This window comes from Venturia canescens, chromosome 3, assembly GCF_019457755.1.
Source record: "Venturia canescens isolate UGA chromosome 3, ASM1945775v1, whole genome shotgun sequence".
In the NCBI taxonomy this organism is placed as follows: Eukaryota; Metazoa; Arthropoda; class Insecta; order Hymenoptera; family Ichneumonidae; genus Venturia; species Venturia canescens.
Genome location: NC_057423.1, coordinates 12,390,480 through 12,414,033, shown reverse-complemented (window position 1 = coordinate 12,414,033; position 23,554 = coordinate 12,390,480). Strand labels below are relative to the sequence as shown.

At 38.8% G+C, this 23,554-nt stretch overlaps 2 protein-coding genes across 13 annotated transcripts in view; both read left to right on the top strand.

Annotated features, from left to right (window-relative positions):
* msn (serine/threonine-protein kinase msn) overlaps window positions 1–23,297 on the top strand; it is a 55,607-nt gene extending 32,310 nt beyond the window's left edge. For 2 of the 12 annotated variants that reach the window (XM_043414517.1, XM_043414515.1), the window contains 11 exons: window positions 1,243–1,440; window positions 2,123–2,226; window positions 2,828–2,904; window positions 3,185–3,261; window positions 4,671–5,537; window positions 11,049–11,201; window positions 15,837–16,050; window positions 16,805–17,025; window positions 17,625–17,942; window positions 18,162–18,461; window positions 18,665–23,297. In XM_043414517.1, the coding sequence (XP_043270452.1) occupies window positions 1,243–1,440; window positions 2,123–2,226; window positions 2,828–2,904; window positions 3,185–3,261; window positions 4,671–5,537; window positions 11,049–11,201; window positions 15,837–16,050; window positions 16,805–17,025; window positions 17,625–17,942; window positions 18,162–18,461; window positions 18,665–18,748 (2,613 nt within the window). In that variant the 3' untranslated portion in view covers window positions 18,749–23,297. The remainder of the gene's footprint in view (window positions 1–1,242; window positions 1,441–2,122; window positions 2,227–2,827; window positions 2,905–3,184; window positions 3,262–4,670; window positions 5,538–11,048; window positions 11,202–15,836; window positions 16,051–16,804; window positions 17,026–17,624; window positions 17,943–18,161; window positions 18,462–18,664) is intronic. The other 10 variants (XM_043414519.1, XM_043414518.1, XM_043414516.1 and 7 more) reach the window with 10 other exon arrangements.
* On the top strand, window positions 18,887–19,369 carry LOC122407984 (GATA zinc finger domain-containing protein 13-like). Its single transcript, XM_043414473.1, has one exon. The coding sequence runs from the start codon at window positions 18,887–18,889 to the stop codon at window positions 19,367–19,369; it is 483 nt and encodes a 160-aa protein (XP_043270408.1).
* Window positions 23,298–23,554: the final 257 nt, after the last annotated feature.

The following is a 23,554-nucleotide window of genomic DNA, read 5'->3' as shown; positions in this document are numbered from 1 at the left end:
CGATTATTCCGAAAAGAGATTTTCGTTGGTACGTTGACGGCTCGTCTACATTTTCGCACATTGTATATATACACCAAAGACCGTACACAAAGCTATGACGTTGAAGTTTGCAACGTTGGAGTCCAACGAAACGATTGAAAAAAACTCTCCAACAATTTCAGTAATTCTCCAATTTTGTTTCCTACCGAATTTGCAATTCGTAATTTTTAAATCTACACCAATGATTTCGTGAAATAAAAAATTGGTGAATTACAAATGTTTTTTTCGTTAAATTCGTTGGATTCCAACGTTACAACGAACTTCAGCGTCGCCACAAAACTGAAGCCTCTATTTTTGTCTTCTATTGCTTATTTTGCATGGATTCCGTTTCTTGCGGAGCAATCTTTCTCTTTCTCTCGCTCTTTCTCTTTCTCCCGTTTTCTGCGGCTTATATCGCACTTGCATATTTTCGTGTTGAAATATGTATGTAAAATCCACACGTTCGTTTCGAAAAACAAAAGATATAAGCAAACTCCGTAATATATGGTCAAAATATTCATCATGTACGTTCACTCATTCATCGATTTATATCGCTAATCGTTTTATTAATACTGGGCAATCATTTAAACAACAATCTTTTTCATACGTTTCAAACATTTTTATTTTTTCCCCATGTTTCTCGCGTCAAAAGCAATCTCGAATGTTCTTCTACTTCGCTTTATTCAATTGTTCAAAAAACTTATTCGTATGAACGAGTTTCTTACAATTCGTCACTATAACATTTTGGAAAATTCTTTTCCCATTGTCAACCGTATTTTTTCAAGGATTAGGCTGAAGAATTCGAATACTTTTCCTTTCCAATTTCGACTCCAATTTCGAATGACAAGTTAACTCAAGTGCAGTAAAACTGAAATAAAAATTGTTGCAATAATTTTCACGTTATCGCGAATCTTAAAATTTTTTATCATCCCTTTCGAGCTAAATTATCTTTTTGATTTTTTTGTTCTCTTTTTCACCTTTGCGTTTCTGTTGACAATAATTTATCGCGAAAAAAGTCCTCTAAAATGTTCTTACATCAAAGATTTGCTCTGTTGTCGCATTTGTTTTTTTTTCTACCTTCACTCCGCGACGGTTTCTTTATTTCTCTTTCGCCACGCTCGCGGACGGTCGCTTTGTTTTCCAAGCTCATCAAACGGACAATGGTTACTCGGTCACAGTGACTAACGGGGGTTGTTTGTGCGTGTATTGCGTTGTGGGTGGTAGGACTTGGACATGCTGGCAGCTCAACTCAACGAGCTTGGTGTGTCACAGGGCCCAGAGGCCCCCCCGAGGCCCAACAGGCAACACAAGAGTCCAGCACCTTCGGTACAACCTTCGAATCAACCGATCAACTCGTCACAACCGAGCAGTAACGAACAAAACAGCAAACAGATGCCACAGTCGTCGAGTATTCTCGATCAAGTAAGCCAACGTGATCATTCAAGGATCATTATCAACATGGGATACAACATCCACCGAGGAAGAGCTCCGTTTCAAAACAGACAAATTACAAAATGATTGATGCAAGAAACGAGAGAGAGAGAGAGAGAGAGAGGGAGAGGCGGGAGTATAATTCAGCACGGACTCGAGGGGAAAGAGTAAATCAAACGTTTAGGTCGTCAAAAGACCATTCTGGGCGTCAACATGGACGACATCGCTTTACGTCTATTTTTTGACATTTTTTTCCTATCGAATTACAATACTGGAGTAACGACTGTGACAATCATTTTGAAAAGAAAAAACAAACGAATGTCGATTCGAAAAAACTGTGCAAGCTCGAATGCTGGAAAATTATTGTTGGTTCGATCTCTCGAATCTTGCATCACATTGAAACCGTAAAATTTCTCACTTTTCTACATAACTCGCCTTCACTTTGTCGCACCATTTCCGTTCATTTTTCTTACACAGTTTCCGTCGCGATACTAATCGTCACTCTCGTACTTTTATTAAATCTAGATCCGATCGCCGATTTTAGTTGGGTTCAGTTGTTATTTTTCTAGAATTTTGTACAAACATCATTCACTAAAGATTATAGAGTTCCACGGTTTCCTTGTTTATGCCTTTCGAATTTGATCTTTCCATTAATCGTCCTGTTTTCTTTCAGGCACTTTCGATCGAGAGTGACAGCGACGATGATTTCGAGGATGCCAGTGGAAACAACACGAGAAACGACGGAACTTTGCTCGCCAGCGATCCACCAAAACCTCTGTAAGTTTTTCCACAGCAATCCTCACCATTTATCATTTTATTTCCAAAACAACAAAAAAAGTAAACTAACAAAACAATAGAAAAAAACAGTTCCATTTAACCCCTGATGAAATTATCAATATTGACAAATTTTAACGAACAACAACATTCGTTTGTGTGTGTGTAATTGCTCATTTTTATTTATTTATTTTTTTTTATATCTTAGACTTGTAACCTTTTCTGGGTACTGGCACTCGAAAAATATTCTCATTGAATGCTAACTTTCATCATCACTGGAAATTGTTCGTTTTATTCATCGATACAGATTTTGTCTGTCAATAGAAATGGATTACCAATGAATTTGAATTTCTTCAAAACGACGCACGTGTCTCTGACGTGACATATTTCTCGAGTGCTAATACTTGAGATCTATTCTCGTCATGGGATCTAATACTAATCCTCGTTAATTCCTCTTTCATCTTTCACATTCATCGCATCCGCATTACGAATATTCGACTGGGTTGTTCGCCATCGTCACTGCATCACCAATCTCATCACATCATCATCATCATCATCATCTTCTCGTACTTCGTCTTCTGTACGTATTTTTACGACGAACCAGCCCTGAATTTTCTCCTTTCAGGCCATCGTCGGATTCCTCGTCATCGTCATCGCACAATGCTCAAAATCATCACGAAGGCAAGTTTTCTTCTTCTCCTTCTATTTCTTTTTTGTATCATACAATGTTTCAAATATTTTTCAAATACCCAAAACAGATATGAAAATTCAAGTTTTTTGCAATGTGTATCAAATCGATATTTTTCAAATTGAAGGCATTTAAATAATTTAATGTCAAGAAATGTAAAATTATCATTGAATATTCAACTAAAGTTGATGCAGAAAGTGGAATTTTTAAAAGAAAAGACAAGAAAATTGGACGAGAACGATTGCCGAATAATGAATGTAAATTCACTGACAGGTGGTGCACCAAATCGGCCTTTGCCGCCGACTCCAGACGAAGAAGAATCGGGAGACCGTACGCTAGTCATGAAACGAGTGAGTACGCCCTTTGATTATTTATTGCAAGAGAACGATTCACGTAGATGTTTACCCTTGTCAATTTATATGTTCATTCGTACATACATAAATGGATATAAAACAATCTGTTATCTATTAAAAACATAAGAATTTTATAAATATCGCACTGCCGTGTACCAGAAGTGTACGCCGTACGAGTATTCGTGTAATAATTATTGATTATTGATGGTAGGCTGCGCCACTAAACGACCGAGCGTGTTTCATTTTCTCCATCAAATCATTAATCGCCTTTTTATTTCTTCACTCTCCGAATCACCGGGATGAAAAGTAACGATTGACAATCGATTTTCATTCATAATTTCGTTGTTACCAAGGCTCGTGGTAATCAGAAATAAAAAGCTCCTTGAGTTTAGAAAGAAGAAAATCGTTTAAATGAATAACGCGAGGTCGTGCTGCATAAAACATCATTTTCTTATTATTTTTTCACCTCGTATTTCACTCCATAAAGCGTACACTCCAATGTTTTCCGTCCGGTCCCCGTTCCTTCACGATCCTCGACCAAAATAGCCTCCGATCTCCAACAAACGAGCCACTAAACTTGCAAAGCTCCATCAAACTTGCAACAACAAAAAAAAACCAAACTGAAGAGAGACAAGAAATATCCGAGCAACTTGCCGAAGCACCGTGGTGCACAAATCCATTCGCCTGTTGAAAATTGCCCGCTCGTACGTGGCACTGTGATCCCTTCAGAGCACACTACACATTGGCACTCGATACCCATAGATACACACAAGAGCTATGAAAAAAAAAAACGAACGAACCTTCCTTCTCACTAAATGTGTGTTTATCCGTTGCTGCATTCGTGATACAAATCCCTCATTATAGAACACTTGCCTCTCGCACTTTCCCACCAAACGAACCAGAATCACGAAAACAGTGCCTCCTCAACTTTGAAAAGAAAATAAAAATATATCACTGAAAAAACAATTTCCCCGCCGAGTTTTTCAGGCCGAAAATTTTTTCGTTCGAATCTAAATTTTTCCACCGAAAGGATCCATAACCAAAGATCCACTTCGGAAGCAACTTTCCAGCCTCATCTCCCATATCTCCATCACGAAAAAAAAAGAGAAAAAAATCTTAAGCATAAAATCAAAATCATCCACCATTCGTCATTATTATTGCACGTGTCTTTTTTTTTGTTCTTTTATCGTCGTCACCGTTTCATTTCCTACGAAACACTACACACAACCGACCCAAAACGTGTTGTGCTACCGTCGTCGTTCGTCGTCTCGCTCGGGGGTCAAACTTCCTTGTAAACGAAAAAAAAAAAAAAAACAAACAAACAAACAAACAAACAAAATATGCAAAAACATACGTACGAACGAAAAACAAAACGAAACGAAAAAAAATCGACGCCGATATCGTAGAAACTTAGTCAGACGAACGACGATAAAAAGACGACGACGACGAGCAGCACGAACAACCGGCGATCCGAGGTAGACGAGCAGCTACTCCTGAAGGAGTGGGACTTTACTCGGTTCTTTCAAGGCTTTAACGAAAGGTTGGATAAAATGAAACAGGATACGAGCGTCAAGTCGAAAAGCGAGGAGACATCTTCCTCGTCGGGGGAGAGAACGTTGAAGCGTTATGAACTGGCCGCGAGGAGACAACAGGAACAACAACATCCTCAGCAACAACAACAGCATCAAAAAATGAGTCAAAAGAGTGGACAGTTGCAAGTTCCCTCGCAGCAACAAGCTCCCAAAGCCGTTCACAGGCGCCAAGAATCAGATTCGAAGCTCGGGAACACGAGTGCTTTCGCTCGGGCGTTCAGACGCGAAAATTCCGACTTTTTTCCGTCGACGAGACACTCGGCTTACCTACAAAAGTCAGAGCCGAGGTCGAGTATTTTTGCGAGCGGAAATCGACGCGGTAGCGAGATAAGCGTTGCCGGGATAGTCGGAAAGAAAGGAAACTCGATGACTTCCGGCGAGCCCGTTCTCACCGATTTCTCATTCGGTCGTGATCCCGCACCCCAAAGACCAAGACGCGAAAAAACCGAGAGCGAAATTGTCTTCGGTAATCGAGCATTGCCCCAGGATATCGTCACAAGCAGGGAGCGCAACACCGACAGGAGACACGACGTCGAGGCCCGATTTTCACGCGATCGCGATCCTAACGAGGCTCGCAGACGACGCTTCAGAGCTTCGGAGGCCACCTCCTCCGACGACACTGGAACCATTAAATCCACCGCCAGTACAACCGCGAGCGAGTACAGCCCCGTTGTCACCCAGGTCAGTCCCCACGTCTCAGCAACCAACAAACAATCAATCAATCCGCCCTATCTACTGCGACTGCCCGTCTGCCTGCCGAAACGAATTAACCAACAATTCACTCACACTCTCCCCGACCTTTCCCGAGCCAACTTCAACTCTTTCCTTTTTCATTCGATACGACGACCACGCTCCATGCAACTCTCTCGAGTAAATACTTCGTTTTTACACTCATCGAGCTCGCGTTCTTTTCTTTATCGATGATTTATCGACGATTTTGGGAAAATAAACCGTTGGCAGGATTTGGGTGCAGTTTAATTTTCGTGCTCAACGTTTCGATCGCACTTTAATCATCTTTTTAATAACCTCAATGGGGATAATTTATGTTTTCAAGTGTCTTTTTAATGAAAAATTCTTCTTTCGGATTATGCTTTCAATAGACAAATCACGTTGGGAGCGAACATGTCAAGATAAACTCTCGGGATTGAAAATGAGATCGTTAGTTTCAAACGGGCTCGTAAATAACGTGAAAATCTTTGCAAGCTTTCAATCATGCTAAGATCGAAGTTGTTCGAAGATATAATTATCGAGGGCATGGGGTTTGTCGAGGATAATGATGGGATTGAGAACCAGTTTCTCTCGGGTGGAAAATATCCTCGGCGTGGCTCGTGTCCGAAGGTATGCACTATTTGGCAATTAATTTCCGGTCGGGTGTGCGATCTATTTACTCGACGGTGTCGTACGAGCCTTCATAATCAAGTCTTTACCATCCACTCGAAAAAAAAAAAAAAAAAAAAAACGAAAGAAAAAAACAAAAAATCTCCATCGCCGTGGGCTTTGACACCTCTGACGCTGAACGATCTCGCCCACAGCTCGATTCAACACCAGATGCACACTTTGAATCACAAAAAAATAGTCACTCTCCACCTCTCGATCGAATATGATTTACGAATGAATTTCACACTCGTTCATTTCGATTCGAATTGTGTAAATCTTCGTGTTTATCCTCGATCGACGAGGCTGTTGAAGTCCCAGTTCCCAATACTGCGTCGACGAGCTCGCATCTCGGAAGCGAAAAACATTTTTCCAACGAATTTTTTTATTGTTTTTTTTTGTTTTTTAATCTCAAAAGAATGACATAATGAATTAGACAAGTTTAGATCGCTAAGCTCCAACTCTTAGACGCAACCCCAATATTACAGTATTATTTGAAACCCTTTTTATACACATTTATAATATTTATACATGTGTATAAATGTTCGTTTCGAAATACTATCTCGTTGTTGATAACCAGATGAGAATTTTTGTTTTTTTTTTCTGTTTTTCTTTGAAACCCATTACACAAGTAGCAGCGATAGGTACTACTTTGCTAGTGCTATTACCACAAATTGCTACCGCTATTTCTACTATGTTTATTGAAACCATAACCACTGTTCAATCACCATTACTTATCGTAACTTACTTCCACTATACTACTATACTTACAACTATCAGACTCTTAACTATTTTCTTCGTATTTACCTTTTTAACATAACGAATTTGTTGGCGTGTACGTCCTTCGTGAAAAAAACTTTTCCGAAGAAAAGACACACGACGGGAAATCACCATGAAAACGTACACTCTTTTCCATCGTCATCAACGCTCACGAGCACTCGTTCGTTTGGTTTACTAACGCTGATAATGACCACGTTCTAACCGAGCAAAGGACACACTTCTCATCGTCAAACGGGCCTGTCAACGGGCACTCGGTTTTGTTGGCCGGTGTGTCGTGAAATACTTGCGAGCAAAACGTTCTTCCGTTTCCTATGGTTTTCCAATCCAAAAATCCCCCCAATTTTCACTGTCGCGGGGTCGGGCTCTTGTGGATTTAACTCTTAATTAAAAACTCCGACGCTTTTGTCACTCGTCCTCACTGTTACACGACTAATTGCGCTGCTGCTACCGCTGCTGCTCGATTGAAATTCAACTAAAAATCGAACCTCTTACTACGTCGACTAATCGCATGGGAATTTCATGCCGGTCCCTACTAAATTACTGATGGACTCGTGTTCGAGGACTCCGGAGACGTTTTCGAGACACGGTTTTGGTGAACTTTTGCACGGTTTACTCATTCAAAACGAAACAGTTACGATCGCTTCTGATGAACGAGAAGATATTTTTTTGATCGCCAAACGGTCACGAAGGAATCTGAGGCGCTCGCACACTTTTTACTTTGAATTATTCATTTCAATTTGCTTCCAAGTTTTTACGGTACGTCGTTAATGTCACGCGGATATATTTTTTACGTTGCAACCTAAATGGATATCAGTAGGAAATTATTTGCGGTACGGAAGAGAGAAAAAAATTCGCGGGAAATTTCGTTTTTTTATTCATGCGAATGGTTAGACCGGTAGATTGGAAAATAACATTTTTATGGGCTTCAAGCTCCGTAACGGTCTTCTAAACGGCCGAGATCACTGTCCCCGTGATTTACTGCCTCGGACCGGTGTCGATAAGCAATTTCAAACACCGAATAACGAAAAACGTGTCCAGCCATTAATCCATCAATCCTCGACGTTTTATTGATTTCTAGTTCTATTAATTGTTCAATTAAGAGTAAACAATTTTCAAAAGTGAATTTCAAGTCGACGAATTGGCTAATCGGAGCCTCTCGGCATCGTGATGAAACTAAATTTCTATAAATACCACACTCGCCGAACAATTTAGCACAATTTGAAAAATGCATTTTCCAGTTTTTCACGCGAATAAAATTTTTCTTTCGAACGCGACGATTTCGGCGCAAAAGAAATGGGATTTTGATTCTTGGACCATTCGAATCTGACATTTGACACGACCGAATACTCCCTCATTTTACACGCGTCCGCGATGTACAAACGAGAAAGAACACTTAAAAATTTTCTCTGTCGCTGAATCTCTCTCTTTCTCTCTCTCTCTCTCTCTCTTCCTTTCCCTGTGACCGTCGATCATTTCCCACCCTGCGAAGTGACCGATTAACCGTGTGTGTTTGTGCTAACAGACTGTACTTTGAAAGAGTCAAAAGCCAAAAAAGAAAAATAGAGCAAAAACTTGTCCCGAATCGTGCATGATGGGAGTCACGAGGAAATTGACGAGGAAACTTGACCGGAGGATAAAGATGTGGAGTGAGGTTTGATAGAATGACGGTAACGCGCGAGGACTCAAGGACCATTCACGATCACGAGGAAGACACGAAAGAACGAAAAGCAAAAAAAATCCTCGAGAGAATATCTCGAAGGGAAGACTGATCGATCATTCCAAACGCAAAAAGGCAGAAAGAAAAAAAGAACGAAAAAAAACACGTAAATAAAAAAAAAAAAAAAAAAGAAAACGAATCGAATCGACTTCATTTTCATCGGACCGACACGTACGAGGCGATGACGATTATCATGGCGATCGTTGCATGATCCCCCGCTTAATATTAATATTGTATTCCCCACGATGTTGTCGCTGATAGATCGCTGTTGCAGAAAATTCTGTGCGCGTGTGTGTGTGTGTTTTTTATTCGTTTTTTTCTCCGTCGTCACAATTTTGTTTTTACTCCAATTTTTTCTCCACCCTCGTGTCATTGAAATGAAACGCATCCGGCTTTTTCCCCGCCACAGCATGTTCTGTGTCGAGCATGATAAACAAAAAAGCAACATCCGTGTGCTCGCATGTGACGAACGAAAGTGCTTTTTCGGCACGTTTTTTTTTTTTTTTTTTCCAATTCTATGTGTGTTTGCGTGCGTGCTCATTGTTACTGAAACGGACTATCGCGCGTAACGGAGACGAGGAATAGAATGAGGATTTTTCGAAAGAAAGATTTAAACTGTACCGAAACCAGACGATTCTCAGGCTCTCGCACGACGCACGAAAATATTTTTCTCATCCCGTTTGTTTAAATTTATTATTACGTGCGCTAGTCCCCTCATTGTTGTAACCCACATGCCTGAGCTGCTGCAACGAAATAAACCTCGCTCGTTTTGTCGCACTACACCGTCCCCCTCGATATTTGTGTATTTATTTAGCATCGCCAAACAATCAACACCCTCGAATCCACACCCAAATGCTATTCACCCCCCCCCAGAAACTCTGTCAAAAATGATTTATTTTTATTTTGTTTATTCCTGATCGTGTGTATTTTGCGAGTTTGTCTTGTGGCCGCTGGCTTCGTCACGCTTCGAAAAAAATGCTGCGTGGCTTAGCTTCTCGTTTGTTTTCATTGTCATCGTTTCTTCGGTGTTACCTTCCATTAATATTTCCTCCTATTCCATCGAATCATGCTGTTTTACCTGAAATTCGATGACGAGAAATGCTTGCTATTTTTTTTCTCCTACCTCATATTTGTTCTCATTGATTACGTATATAAATTTTTGCATATATATTAGTATCTAGTTCTTAGGAACGACATAAGATTAATGCGTAGGTATTCATTCATTTTCCTTTTACATGATCGAGCCTGGACCGAACGAAGAGAATTCTTGTAATTTTTTACCTTTCTACTTACCTTGTTTACGATCACGAACCTTCGATTACTCAATCGGAGTCGATTGGAAGGAAAATTCTTTATTTGCGATGACCAGTTTATCTCTCCAGTTCACTTACTCCTTGCTTCGTTAAATTGCGTTTTTTTTCTAGTTTAGGAGCTTAATTATCTTATTGGCTCGATTAATATTTCCTTGAATACTCTCAACCTTTTTTGTTTTCCTCTCTTTCCCAAGAGTGTATTTTTTTTCGTTTATTTTTTCAGTTCCTTCACGCACCGCTATTCTTCTTGCTCCCCTTCTTTACGATCATTCATTTATTTTCTTTCCTCATTTTAGCTAGCGTTCTTCCTCGCTATCATTCTACAACTAATAAGAAAGTACTCTCCGAACTGTCGGACGAGAAAGTTTCGCACTCTTGGCCCTATCTTGTTCATTTACTCGGATTCGAATCTCCCTCATTCTACTCATCCATCCGCACCACTTTTTTCTTCACCTTCTATTTGTTTTTATCTTCCTCCTGGCACTCCAATTTGATGTTCATCACGAGCTGAATTCATGAATCTTAACGATCCTCTTTCAAGCAGGTCTATTCATTTTTTGTTTTTTTTTTTCTTTTTTGTTTTCGAGCACTCGTATATTTTTGTCACTGTGACTCCGAATAATGATGAAACTACGCTTTTTTCGTCACTTCATTTTTAATCAAATGCATCGATTCGTCTCCGTTCTTACAGCGACTCTAATCGTTCCATGGATCATCTCAAGGCTCTTTGGAAACGTTTTTTTTCGCGTTTCCCATGACTCGTGTAATTCGTTTCTTCTAGAAAATCATGGTTTACGTACATTTTGTTAATTTTTTTGTAACAATTGCATCCATTTGAACTACGTTATGTATTATTTGGTTCGTTTTCTTTTGGAGCTGCCAGGGCCTTCCTTATCCTTTTTTTTCGTTTCTTCTGTAACTTTTTGAACGATTGTTGCTATTACTGTTTAAACAATTTCCTTGGACACTAGTCCTGATGAGCATCTACACTACCGGCTGCTTTTGCAGAATCGAGAGGGGGGAGACCGACCGAGAGGAGGCGGGGGAGGAGGTGAGTTCCAGAGGTCAGATTCGTCCCCTGGCTCGCGACCTAGCTCCGTCCTACCGGACCTCTTGACCTCGTCCCCGGGTCAACGGCAGGACAAGTCCACCAGCGAGGAGGTCAGACACCTGCGCGCTTATAAAACTCTTTCTCTCTCACTCTCTTTTCTCTCTCTCTCTCTCTCTCTCTCTCTCTCTTTCACATTTTCTCCATTTCTGTTATCGTATTTTATTTCACTTTATTTTACTTGATTTTTTTTTTTTTTCTTATTTCGTCTCGAACCGTTGTCCGGCTCGAGGGATCAACGACGAAATCTTTATTCCGTCTGGACACGACGCTCGTCGTTTTCTCCTTACGATTTGATTATCACGCGCCAAAATCTTTCACATAAATACGTCGGAATATCGAATACGGAAATGACATAAATTTCCTGCCAAATTTTTATGAAAGTTCGTTGCTTTCCTCGTTGATCCAGGTCGTTAAAAAATCCACGATCACCTTATGGACCAATGGAACGCGATGAGACTCATTGTTTTTTCCTCTTTTATTGCCAAACTTCGTTCTGTCGGACTGTAAATTTATTCGTGAAGTTCCACACAAGATAAACGTGACGCTCACGCGCGTGGAACCTTCCAATAAATTCTTTCGATCACGAGATTTATTGATAAACACAATTTTATGGTAACAATCGTCGTTGCTCGAATTGAAAAATTTTAGTGGAAAAAACTTTTGCAGTAGATAGAAATTTTATCATTTTTTTCAGAACTTTATTGAGAAACAATCTTTTTGAATACCAAATAAAAATGATTCCCATGAATTTCAATGTTTCACTCCAAAGATTTTATAATTGCATTCAAGGCTATTCGAAGCATCGATTTTTGGCTCCAGTCGCGATCGATTGAAATTTTTTTGGAAGGCTCAATATAAATATTCTTCGTAAGCAGAGTCAACGTTAGTTTGAGTTTAAAATTAATTAGCGTTCTCTTTGGCATAATTGAGGAAAATAATTCCAAATAATTAACAGAACGAAGTTTTCAATGAAAATATTGCTGAGGTTATTTGTGAATAATTTTTATTTTTATTTATTTTCTGGCAAAATTGGACTCATTAATGATTTTTGTATTTTTCTTGTTTTCTTCGATTTATTGTTTTATTTTTAATATTCAAACTGTGGCTCTGTGAAAAAAGCTTAATTGTCGCGAGTCCGTTCCGAGTGCTCGTTTCTCGCTTCTCGCGTTGCATACACCCGTTGCCTTTTGTACAATTGCTGCTTCATTTTTTGTTCTATTCTTCTTTCGTTTTTTTTTTTTTTTTTTTCGTTTCTGTTCGTTTGTGCCTCGGTGATCGTAGCAGAATCACAGTGGGAGGGGAAAAAATAGCGTTTATCTCGAGAGCACTCGGAGGGATAATTGCGGGAGAGGCTCGTGCGCGAATTGCGTTTATAAATCTTTCTCGGCAGGTGTTCTCGGGAAATGGGAAAATGCGAAAATTTCGAACCCTCATGAACTCAGTTAGACCCGTGAGATAAACTCAGCCTCTGATCAATAATTCTCGACGTTTTTTTCTTAGCACGCTAATAAATAGTTATGCATTAGAATTATAATAAAAAGAGACGAAAGAGCAAAAGAACTGTGAGAATCTAACGCAAGATTTATCGACGAGAGCTGTGATCAGGGTTATTCGCATCGATTCGTATTCGAACGATAAAAAATTGCGTAAATGAGAACGAAAAGCGATGTGTTCGGAGCTTGAAAAAATTAAACGAGAAGTTTATGAATTTTGAAGTAAAATTGGCGGGCGGAACGATGCGATCAACCCTCAGATCGGATTAAATTAGTTTTAGCGTTTCCTCGGAAAGTTTCCGAGTACATTTCCAAAAATATGATTTCGCATTATTTTTACACTGAATATTAATTTTAATTCATTTCAACGTTTCGCTCTCGATGATTATTTGATTAGTTGAAGAAGTGCGTCTAGACGAGTATACCGAACGCGAGAGTGCACGTCTGCTTTCTTGTTTTTGTTCTTCGATGGAGTAGTCCACTCTTTCGAACTGGCGTTTACCAAATACGTAGTTTGAGCGTGTTTCTCGTGTTTATTATTTTAAATATGCTTTTTGTTTCACTTGAACGACACACTTATTAGACAAGTAGATTAACCGGTTTGCCCCTCGATTTTCCGTTCTACGTGCTCGAGAGAACGATCTCAGCTCGGCTAGGCGCGCTGACACGATTCAGCAGCGAATGTCGTTCGTACTTTCGGAGTACGCGAATAGTTTCTTTTTTTTTCAACGTTTTTTTTTTTCATCTCAAATTCCGTCACGCCGTCCTCCCCCACTTCGTTCTCTCTCTCTCTTTATTCAGTCCGCTCAATGTTATGAAAAACATAAGTGGAAAAAAAAAATAAAAAAATAAAAAATAAAAGATAAAAGATAAAATGACAGATCGTTTTGGCAAATGAAAGCATGGACAAATCCTCGGGTTAAAAGTCATTCGAGATCAAATGGGCGGGGGCCACGATTAATCATCGTGACAATTGTATCAATCTCACTTGGTCAGTGAATCAAACTTTTTCTCATTTCTCTCTTGCATCGTAAATAGATTCTCTTGGTAAAATTGAACAATTTTTTCGTAGATAAACGATCAAAACAACAACAACAACAACAACAGCAACGCTTTTCTCTAATTTATGTGTGTAAAAAAATACAAAAAAGATTTAAAAATAATAAAATAAACAAACAAATATTTTTTTTGAGGCCTAAGCCTGAAACCCGTTACAAATTATCAGCGTGACTAATTGAGGATTATGTTGTGTGTTGTGGGACACGCGGGAGCTCTAACTCGAAGGGCAGGGCCCTATCTACTGACCATCCCAATCCCAATACTAATTGCAATGTAAGTATTCATTCATCTACATCAACTCAGTGTCGCTTCTTCGCTTCACGAAATAAAAACAAAAACAAATGAATATAAATAATGACGAATGAAATATTCGTTTCGAGATTCTTCATTCGTGTTGATTGAGACACTTTTGTTTTTATCAATGACACTCAATGAATCATTTTCGTTTTTTGGGGGATAGAGAGATAATTAAAAAGTGGTGTGGTGAGGGCTGTACGGTAACTTTCGACCCTGCAGAACCTCCTTTCTGTCGATCTCATTCTATACGAACTTTCAATCACATTTAAGGAATGCCGGTGTTTTACTACTTTTTTTTTCTACCCCACTGAATTTGTTTCTTTTTCTTTTCTCTCTTATCCTGGATTTGATTTTTTCTCGTCGACTCACAATCCTCTTTTAATTTTTTCACCCTCGCCTTGCCTCGATCTACTCACCTGTTTTTCTCTGCCTTTACACTTCTTCCTCTATCCGTCTCTTCTCTCAATCAACTTTATTTCTCTTTCGTTTTTCTTATTCTCTCTCGCGAACTATACGGCGAATGCTGCAATAATAACGGGGCCAATGGCCCGGGAGCGTGCGGTCGGAAACACACGATTTTTCTTCACTATTCTTATCTTCTTCCCTTATTATTCTTACGAGCGAAACTTCAAATCTTTCTTTTTTACACTCAAACTCTCTGCGATATGAAATCTTGCTGAGATAACAATTTTTTCCGATAATTTGTTAAAAACTTTTGAAAATCTCGGGAATTTCGTCTTCTCGAAAAACCTTAAGTAGACGGAACAGTTGGAAATTTAGAAAAAAAAACGCAAAAATACAAAAAGACATGGCAATCTCGTCACGGAATAACGTTAAGTTCAAAATATTATTTCGATTTTTTCCCTCGTCAAAACTTCATGTTAAATTCGTTACAGATGATTTTGCGTTTTAGGATCATCGCGAAATAAATCCGAATTAACTGACCGGGGACGAAATGAAAACGCGTCGATCGAATTTTTGCCTCGTTTTCTCTCTTTTCTTTTTAATCGTCGAATTCCCAGAAATATTTGTTTCTGGAACAATGGAATTATTCTATAACGACACACAAATACTCCAATATTATACAAATAAATTGTAACGAATAGGATGTACATACTTAATATTTACACGTTTAATGTGGATATAAAAAGGTGTTTTTTTTGTTCGCTTTACTCGCTGTTAATATGTCGCACGCTTTGACTCATTTTTTTTCAATCTACGTGATTACAATTTACCACGAACGAGACGTGCATCAAGATGAAACGTGAATCCCCCTTTTTTCTCAAACTCTGTATCTTTTGCTATCGCTTAAAAGACAAAAGAAAAATCAAAACAAAACTCGTTTTCTTTAGGTGTAATTCGAAAGGATCTCTGCTTACTCTTACAAGGGATGAGGAAAATGGACTTTGCTGTCAACTGTATTGCGAATGTTTCGTTGATTGTCCAAGCAATTTCTTCGTTTCTCTTTTCCCATTGTTTCTGTGTTTGCCGTTTTTTTTTCTTCTCTAGAAGTAATTTAAATGTGGTGCTCGGGTAGTAGTTTAGTTACCGACGACGAACGATAGACGATTTATTGGAAAAATAGAATTCTTTTCCTCTTAAAGTGCATTTGTTTTCATTTTCGTAATCGTAGTTTTTAGTATTAAATAACGGGAGCTCGTCTATGAAAATTTGGAATCTTCTAACTTTTCTTGTAATATGTCATTTGTTCGTATGCTACCGGGGATTGAAAAACATTCTAATCAATGATTTACCTTCATTCATGTTCATGCGTAGATGTTTTTTTTAGCAACGAAAATACGATCGGATTTGTTCGCAATGATGACTCTGTTGCAGTATCGACAAGCGGTTAAATCTCCACCTCCGCTTGCGCTCCAACAGAAACAGAGATCTTTCCTGACCTTTGGCTTCGGTGCTGGACCAGCGAGACGAGAATCCCATGTTAATGTTAACGTCACACCCACCAGTCACGATCTTGCTTCTGACACTCCGGAAATACGAAAATACAAAAAACGTTTCAACAGTGAAATTCTTTGCGCCGCATTGTGGGGTGAGTTTGGCAAATTAAAAAATATAAAACCCTCCCAAACGCGGATGGAAAATTCTCGGAATTTATCAACAATATTTTTCAATCATCATACTTTTTTCGTTACAAACGCACCAATATTTACTCAGCATGTAATATTTTTTCTTCCACTCCAATTTCAAGCGAATATTTTAATGAAAATTTTTTGCTTTCGTGTCTGATTAGCTTCTCGCTCGATACTCATATATTTGTCCGGAAATTGCACGTTGTCGAAGTGCAACTATTTTAATCGAATCCTCAAATTCTCCGTTGAATTGAAAAAATTGAACGGATGTTTGTCTTGGTTATAATGGAGGAAAAAAAAAAACAGGTGAAAACATTTACGATTTTCAAGAATCTCTCAGATTTCCTCCGATTGATCGGAGTTTGTCGATTCAGAATCAATTTATAAATCTTTATCGTGGGCTTTCTGTGAAATATGACTCGTCACAAAGATTTCGAAGCTGCGATTCTCAAATCCCAAATGTTCGGAGACCTGAATTAGGAATATTGGAGTACTCCCGAGTGCCGATCCTCTTAGGATTCTATCGCGCAATACATTGTTCCAGGAATATCTTAGTTTATAATTTAAAAGACCTGTATAGCGAGAGAGTTTTCGTACGATAATCGAGTTCTCGAAGCATCAAAGTCACGTTTGACCTCTTGTTCACCGCTACGAATTGACCATTCGATCTAAATGCAAATTCTCCTGTTTGTCCTGTTCTCCGACTATACGTAGGTGTGAATCTTCTAATCGGAACGGAGAACGGTTTGATGCTACTTGACAGAAGTGGACAGGGCAAAGTATATCAACTGATAAACAGACGACGCTTTCAGCAGATGGAAGTACTCGAGGGACAAAATATTCTCGTTACTATAAGCGGCAAGAAGAATCGCGTTAGGGTTTATTATCTGTCGTGGCTGAAGAGCAAAATTTTACGTACCGATGGTCACAGCGACGTAAGTTTCCACAATTTTACTACATTTTTACACTCGACAAATTCATTCGGCAAAAATGTTTATCTTATCCTTTGACACAAGAAATACGAAATAAAGATTCGGACGAAAGAACTGAGAAGAAGAAGCGAGAAATCAGAAATGCATCTTGCAGTTAAAAATTTCAAACACGTTTTCCTCCGATGAATATACATTTATCCCTTTGAATACTTAAAGTTCGACGAAGTGAAAAAATGTTTTAATTAATGGACTTCAAGTTGGGGGAATTTTTAGAAGGTCCTTGCTTCTACTGCTGCTGCTGCTGCTGCAACCTGTTCAGTAAATAATTCCGAAACTTTCAAATGCAAAAGTTATCCAAAATCAGGGATTTTCTTGAAATTTTCATAGGAAACTTTTGAACGAGACTACTTAAATCGACGGTCTCTTAATTCTCTTCTTCTTTCTCTCTCTCTCGAATACCTTGATTAATTACTTTTTCATGTATTTATCGAAAAGTAAATTTCTCGTTACGCTAACGAACGACCTCGTTTACTCCACATAATTATCTCTCTTTTAATCTCTCTCTTTCTCTATGTTTCGTACGTTTTCTCTGAACGGAGCAGCAAGTCGAGAGGCGCAACGGTTGGATAAACGTTGGTGATCTTCAAGGCGCGGTGCACTTTAAGATAGTCAAATACGAGAGAATAAAGTTTCTCGTGATAGCGCTAAAGGACTCGATTGAGATTTACGCGTGGGCACCGAAACCTTATCACAAATTTATGGCTTTTAAGTCGTTCGGCGAATTGGCGCACAGACCGTTGCTCGTCGATCTTACCGTCGAAGAAGGATCACGCTTGAAAGTCATTTACGGTAGTGCCGATGGTTTTCATGCTGTCGATCTCGATTCTGCCACCGTTTACGACATATATTTACCGAAGCACGTGAGTATCTCTCATTTTATATTTATCATTCCTCTTTATTTTACAATCAATCATACTTTTTATACCAATTTTTTGAAATTGCTCATATAAAGGTGAAAAAAATGATATTCTTTATGAAACAGAACATAAAAACCTTTACGATCATGAAATTTTGAGGAAAAAATGAATGGAAATCTGTAAAATGATAAATTTCATTTTCAATTGATTTTATATTTACAGACTCAGGGACCTATCTGTCCGCATTGCATCGTTGCTCTGCCAAACAGCAACGGAATGCAACTATTACTGTGCTACGACAACGAGGGAGTTTACGTAAATACCTACGGACGGGTTTCGAAAACGATGGTTCTTCAATGGGGTGAAATGCCGACAAGCGTAGCTTATATCGGCACTGGTCAAATAATGGGCTGGGGCAACAAGGCAATCGAGATACGTAGCGTAGAAAGTGGTCATCTTGACGGTGTTTTCATGCACAAGAAAGCTCAACGGCTCAAGTTCCTCTGTGAACGTAACGATAAGGTACGAATCTATTATTCATATGTTTGGATTGAAAATTTTCTCAAAGTTTTCAGAAATGCAAATGCTTACACGTCAAAAAGTTTGAGATTAAAAAATTTGTGTTTAATTGTCGAGTATTGTGATAATTTTAAAACGCAAGCGTTGCCTGAAAAATTTGTCTGTGAACCATATTGAGATGTTGTTTTGCGTGATTGAAATTTCAGGTGTTCTTCTCGTCGGCGAAGGGCGGAAGTTCATGTCAAATATATTTCATGACGCTGAACAAACCGGGTATGGCCAACTGGTGATCCCGAATGAGGCCACAAATGGCCCAATCATCGTCACAGTATCGTCAATCGCCCTCGTCACCGCCATACGAGAAGGATCATTATCATCATCATCGTCATCATCATCATCAGCCGCAGCAGCAGCAGCAGCAGCGAGTAATGAGAGGCGTCGTGAGATTCTCGTCAAAAAATCCCTATTCACTGCCACGTACGAGCTTTTCCGCAGCCAAAAAGTGCACTCATCGCAATCATCATTATCAGGATCGAGAAAATTCTCGTTACTACGAGCGCCATGAGAGTAACAATAACAAATACAGTAACAGCGAGTTCGGTAGCAACAATAACGAGAATTACCACACCAACAATAATCATGAAAATAAAAATAATTACGAAGATAATCGTAGTCGTCAGCAGCGACGTTACCACGATTACAGCGACGAGGAACATCAGTATCTTGCGAGTGACGACGACGAAGATACTTATTACGATTATGAGAGACTCAAGCGTTATCGAAACCGTTTGTCATCCCGACGCATCAGTCCGGGTACGATAAATCGTGTCAATCTGATGGTTAAAAGATTTTTGTGCTTTCTTGCGTGTCCTTCTCTCCGTTCGTCGGTGCGTTACAGTCAGGACTGTTGAGAAATACACATAAACAAAGAAAATCATTGGAAAAGAGAAGAGGAAGAAGTTTTTAAATTTAAGCAAAGTATTCCTAAACGCGTGGTGAAGAGGAGGGAGCATTAGGAAACAAAGAAACAAAAAACGTACAGTATCGTATTTTCCACTTTTACGGATAAAGGTTAGACTTCGTGAGAAGAAATTTCAATTTCAATCGTCTCTTAATCGCTTTTATTTTATTTTCGTTCTAAATGTGATATATATATATATAAATATATATGCGTGAGAGAGGAGACGGGGAATTTTTTTTTCAAGCACAAATTTAATTCCCGTCATAAAGTAATGACGAAAAAAAACGTTTCAAAATTACGCTGAAAATTAGCCAAATTTATTCCTTCGACACAACGCCACATGTCTTTCGCCCTCTTCACCATGGACGGTACTAGAAACAAAAAAAAAAGAAATCTCCAGGGGCAGTCAAAGTGAGCTCTGGCTCTAAATTTATAATCCCTCTGCTGCTTTCTCTCTGTCTCTCTTTATCTTTCTTTCTCTCGCTCAAACTTGCATTCTCCACTTCAATTAAACTTTTTTTTATTGCTCGACCGCGGAAAGAGAACCGGAAGTTGGCGACAGACGTCTCGCTTAAAATACTACCCCGTTTAATTAAAATGTTACGTTGTAACGTTGACAAAAGTGGACCGTCCGGGCGAGAGTTTCGTAGTGAGGGGATCTGTTGGGGGGTGGTCGTGGTTTGTCAATAGTCTTCTGTGTGTCTTTTGAACCGTTAGATTTCTCGTAATTGCGTAAAGGCTGGGTGAGCATAGAAAACTATGATTTCTGGGCTCCTTCGAGGATTTGGGCGCGTCGAATCACGGAATTTTTATTTTCAAGTTACAAAATTGATCGACGAAACTGTGTGATTATTGGACAAAGGTTGAATATTGAGAAAAAGGCTCACATAATATGCGCATGAATTTTTCTCGCCCTAATTTCCCTCTGCTTTTTCATTCTCGTTACTTCGATCACGCAAAGCGAGTAAAAGTGAAGAAATGCGCGCTTCGTCGGCGAGGGTAATGGGGAATAGTGACTGATGAAAATCGAGAAATGAAAACGCAAATGAAAGAGCCGAAAAAATAAACCATGACTAACGTTCGCATTTGAAGTGAACAAAGGCAAAAATACAAATAAACGGTGAATAAATTTTTTAAGTGCGAAGAAGGAGAAACAAATGATGGTCGCTAAAGTTATCTCTTGTATAGCTAAATAACAGTTAGCCGTCATAAAAATCCAGGTATATATCAATTAAATCAGCACATCTATATCTTTTAAAGATGAGCGTTGAACGAGAAGACAATGATGAAACGAGAACGTCGACAGGATTATAATTATACTAATATTATTAATATGAAAATTGATGAATAATATTAAAAACAAATAATAATTATGATAAAGATAATAATATTAATAATAATAATGATAATAATAATTATAAGCCGCCGTTAATTGTGACGACGATTGATGATTGTAGTATTTAGCGTGCATGATCGATGATTATGGAACAAAATGACATTACGACGACAATTATACCGGATACGACAATGATGATATGCCGATGAAGCGTTCGTTAATTAGAAAGAACAAAACAAAACAATTCGCATTTTTACAAAATAGTAGAATAATTGTACTAGAATTTTCATGACGCACCGTTGTCTCTAGTGTAACATTTCATTCGTGCATATATATATATATATATCGTTTTTGATTTTTTATTTTTCGCCCTCATTGTTTTTGCGAAAGGCCTTCCACATCATAATAAAACGATGAAAATGACGCACTTGTAAGATTAATGCCGCTCTGTCCCTCGTCGTTCGAAATTGTATTGATTGAGACTCGATCATTAAAATTGTCATAGTTTTGACAAATAAGTAGATATTTAAGAATCACATAGGGAGATAAATGGATGCAATGGTGTAATCGATTTTCACCGGTGTACCGACATGGCTGATCGCGAATTAATTAAAATTTCAGATGAAGTAGCTTTTTTAAGGGATTTATAACGAAAGATTCAATGAAAAAATGATAAATTTAGTAATTTTTTAAAATTCGGCTAATTAAACTCGCGCGTCCTGTACGATTTGAGGTTAAGGAAACCCTCGAAGAAGCCAAACACGAGTCTATCGGTCATATTTTTATCTTCGATATTTCATCATCGCTGGGAAAGCTTTTGACGACGAGGGATCGAGAATTAAATTTCCAAGAGCATTGGCACAAAAGCCATATGAGAAAGGAACCGGTCTCGGGGACGAAAAGCGAATACAACTTTTTTCTCTCTTTTTTCGTTCCCTTCTTCTCTCTTGCACCTTCTCTCTCCTCATCGTTTTCTCTTCACTGAGTACTCCAATCCCACTATCGCGTATTTGTACATATATACGGAATGTTGTTGCGTACGTGTGCAGTTCCGGGCGATATACGAATGTGTGTATGTGCGATTTTATGTGTACAACGCTATCGCCAAGCCAAAGGGAGAGAAAGAGCGAGAGAGAGAGAGAAAAAGAGGGATAGAAGCAAAGGGTGAAATTACGTTGAGCAATCTATCGGAAATTTGATCGTATCTCTTCCGAAATACGATACATGTATGCGGAGAGCTGTCGTAGCCTTTCTCCTCTGAAATGCAAAAAGTAAAATAAATAAATAAATGAAAAGCTCTCAACAAAAATGTGTGCGTGTGTGTGTAAAGATAGAAGGAAGGAAAAAAACAAAAGTAGAAAAACAAATTCGTGCATCCAGCGATTCGTTGTTATTCCATCGGATTTTTTCACCCCCGCTGGTTTCTTCGGTTTAATTTTTTATTATTATTTTTTTTTTACATTTTCCACTGCACTACTCGTACGTGCGTGTATTTTACAGCGTGACTGAGTGTGAGTAACAAAAACGGGCATGTGATCTGTGCGAGTAAAGCACAGCGATCGAGCAATATCGTGCTTTTTCGTCAGTATAATCGAACAAACCATTTACGTGGGCGTCGGGACACGTTTCTATTTTTTGGGTGGATCGATGTAAAGACTGCTTTTTGACGCATTGACAGAATGACGATGATGATGACGACGACCACAACGACGAATGGGCGAATGCGACGAAGGAACGAGAGAAAAAGAGAGAGGGAGAGGGCGAGCGAAGTTTTTCTCCAGGGTAATCGTCCCTGGTTCCGGTGAGAAGGGCCAGCAAGGAACTTATTAAGGATTTAACATGAAAAACTATCTTCATTGTTCTATTAATTATATTTCCTTGCGTTTTTTCTCTTTCCGCTCATTCGTCCCCATAAATTCTCACTCCCTCCGAGCAAACTCACTCAAACCACAAAATCTTTCTTGCTCTCATGTCCCTCTTCTTCTACTACATTCGCAACTTTTTCTATCGCAGACAATCCATTCCGTCTCGATTCCTATTTCTTCCTCTCAAACAAACATACATTGATTCCCCTCCTCATGACTGTTTTATTTTTCTCGTTCCAACTATTCCCAAATGCCCGATTATCGCCCATCCGAGCCTACATTTCAACGATCCATTCAATGCCCTCCCCTGCTCCAAACCTTCAAACCCTCTTTTCCTGCTTCTCCATTTGACGGAAAATCCTTTCTGACCTCTCGGCAAATCCTCTCTCACGTGTACTCTCTCCCAAAGATGGTGGTGATTATTTATCCTTTTTTTCGTTTTTTTTTCACTTTTATGTCCTGTTTATTATGTTATTATTATTATTCCTATCTACCACGAACAGTGTCGAGAGAGAGAGAGAGAGAGAGAGAAAGCGAGAGAGAGAGGCCCAATAATAAAGAAGATTGAAAATGTACTGAAACGACTTTGCGGTATATTATAATTACGATTATTATTATTATTATTCTTATTATTATTATTATTACTGCTAAGGTCAAATATACGGACAATTCGTAAATCTCTTGTGATCTTATTATTGTTATTATTGGTGTTAATTATTCATCAGTCTTAAGGTAATTTCACGCCAACTACGTAACCTCAAGGTGTCCTGAATAATTTAGAGGAAACCCCCTTGCTCCGGAAACTCGACGATTAAACATCTCGGAAACTTTATCCCGGGGTTAAAAGTCCCAAGATGTAGAGACCGTTGCCGTCACTTTATATCTATACGCTTTTACGCGTTTACATGAATATGTACTTTTATGGACATTCAAA

Coding starts and splice junctions, on each gene's coding strand:
- LOC122407984 (XM_043414473.1), top strand. CDS start 18,887: ATGAGAGGCGTCGTGAGATTCTCGTCAAAAAATCCCTATTCACTGCCA.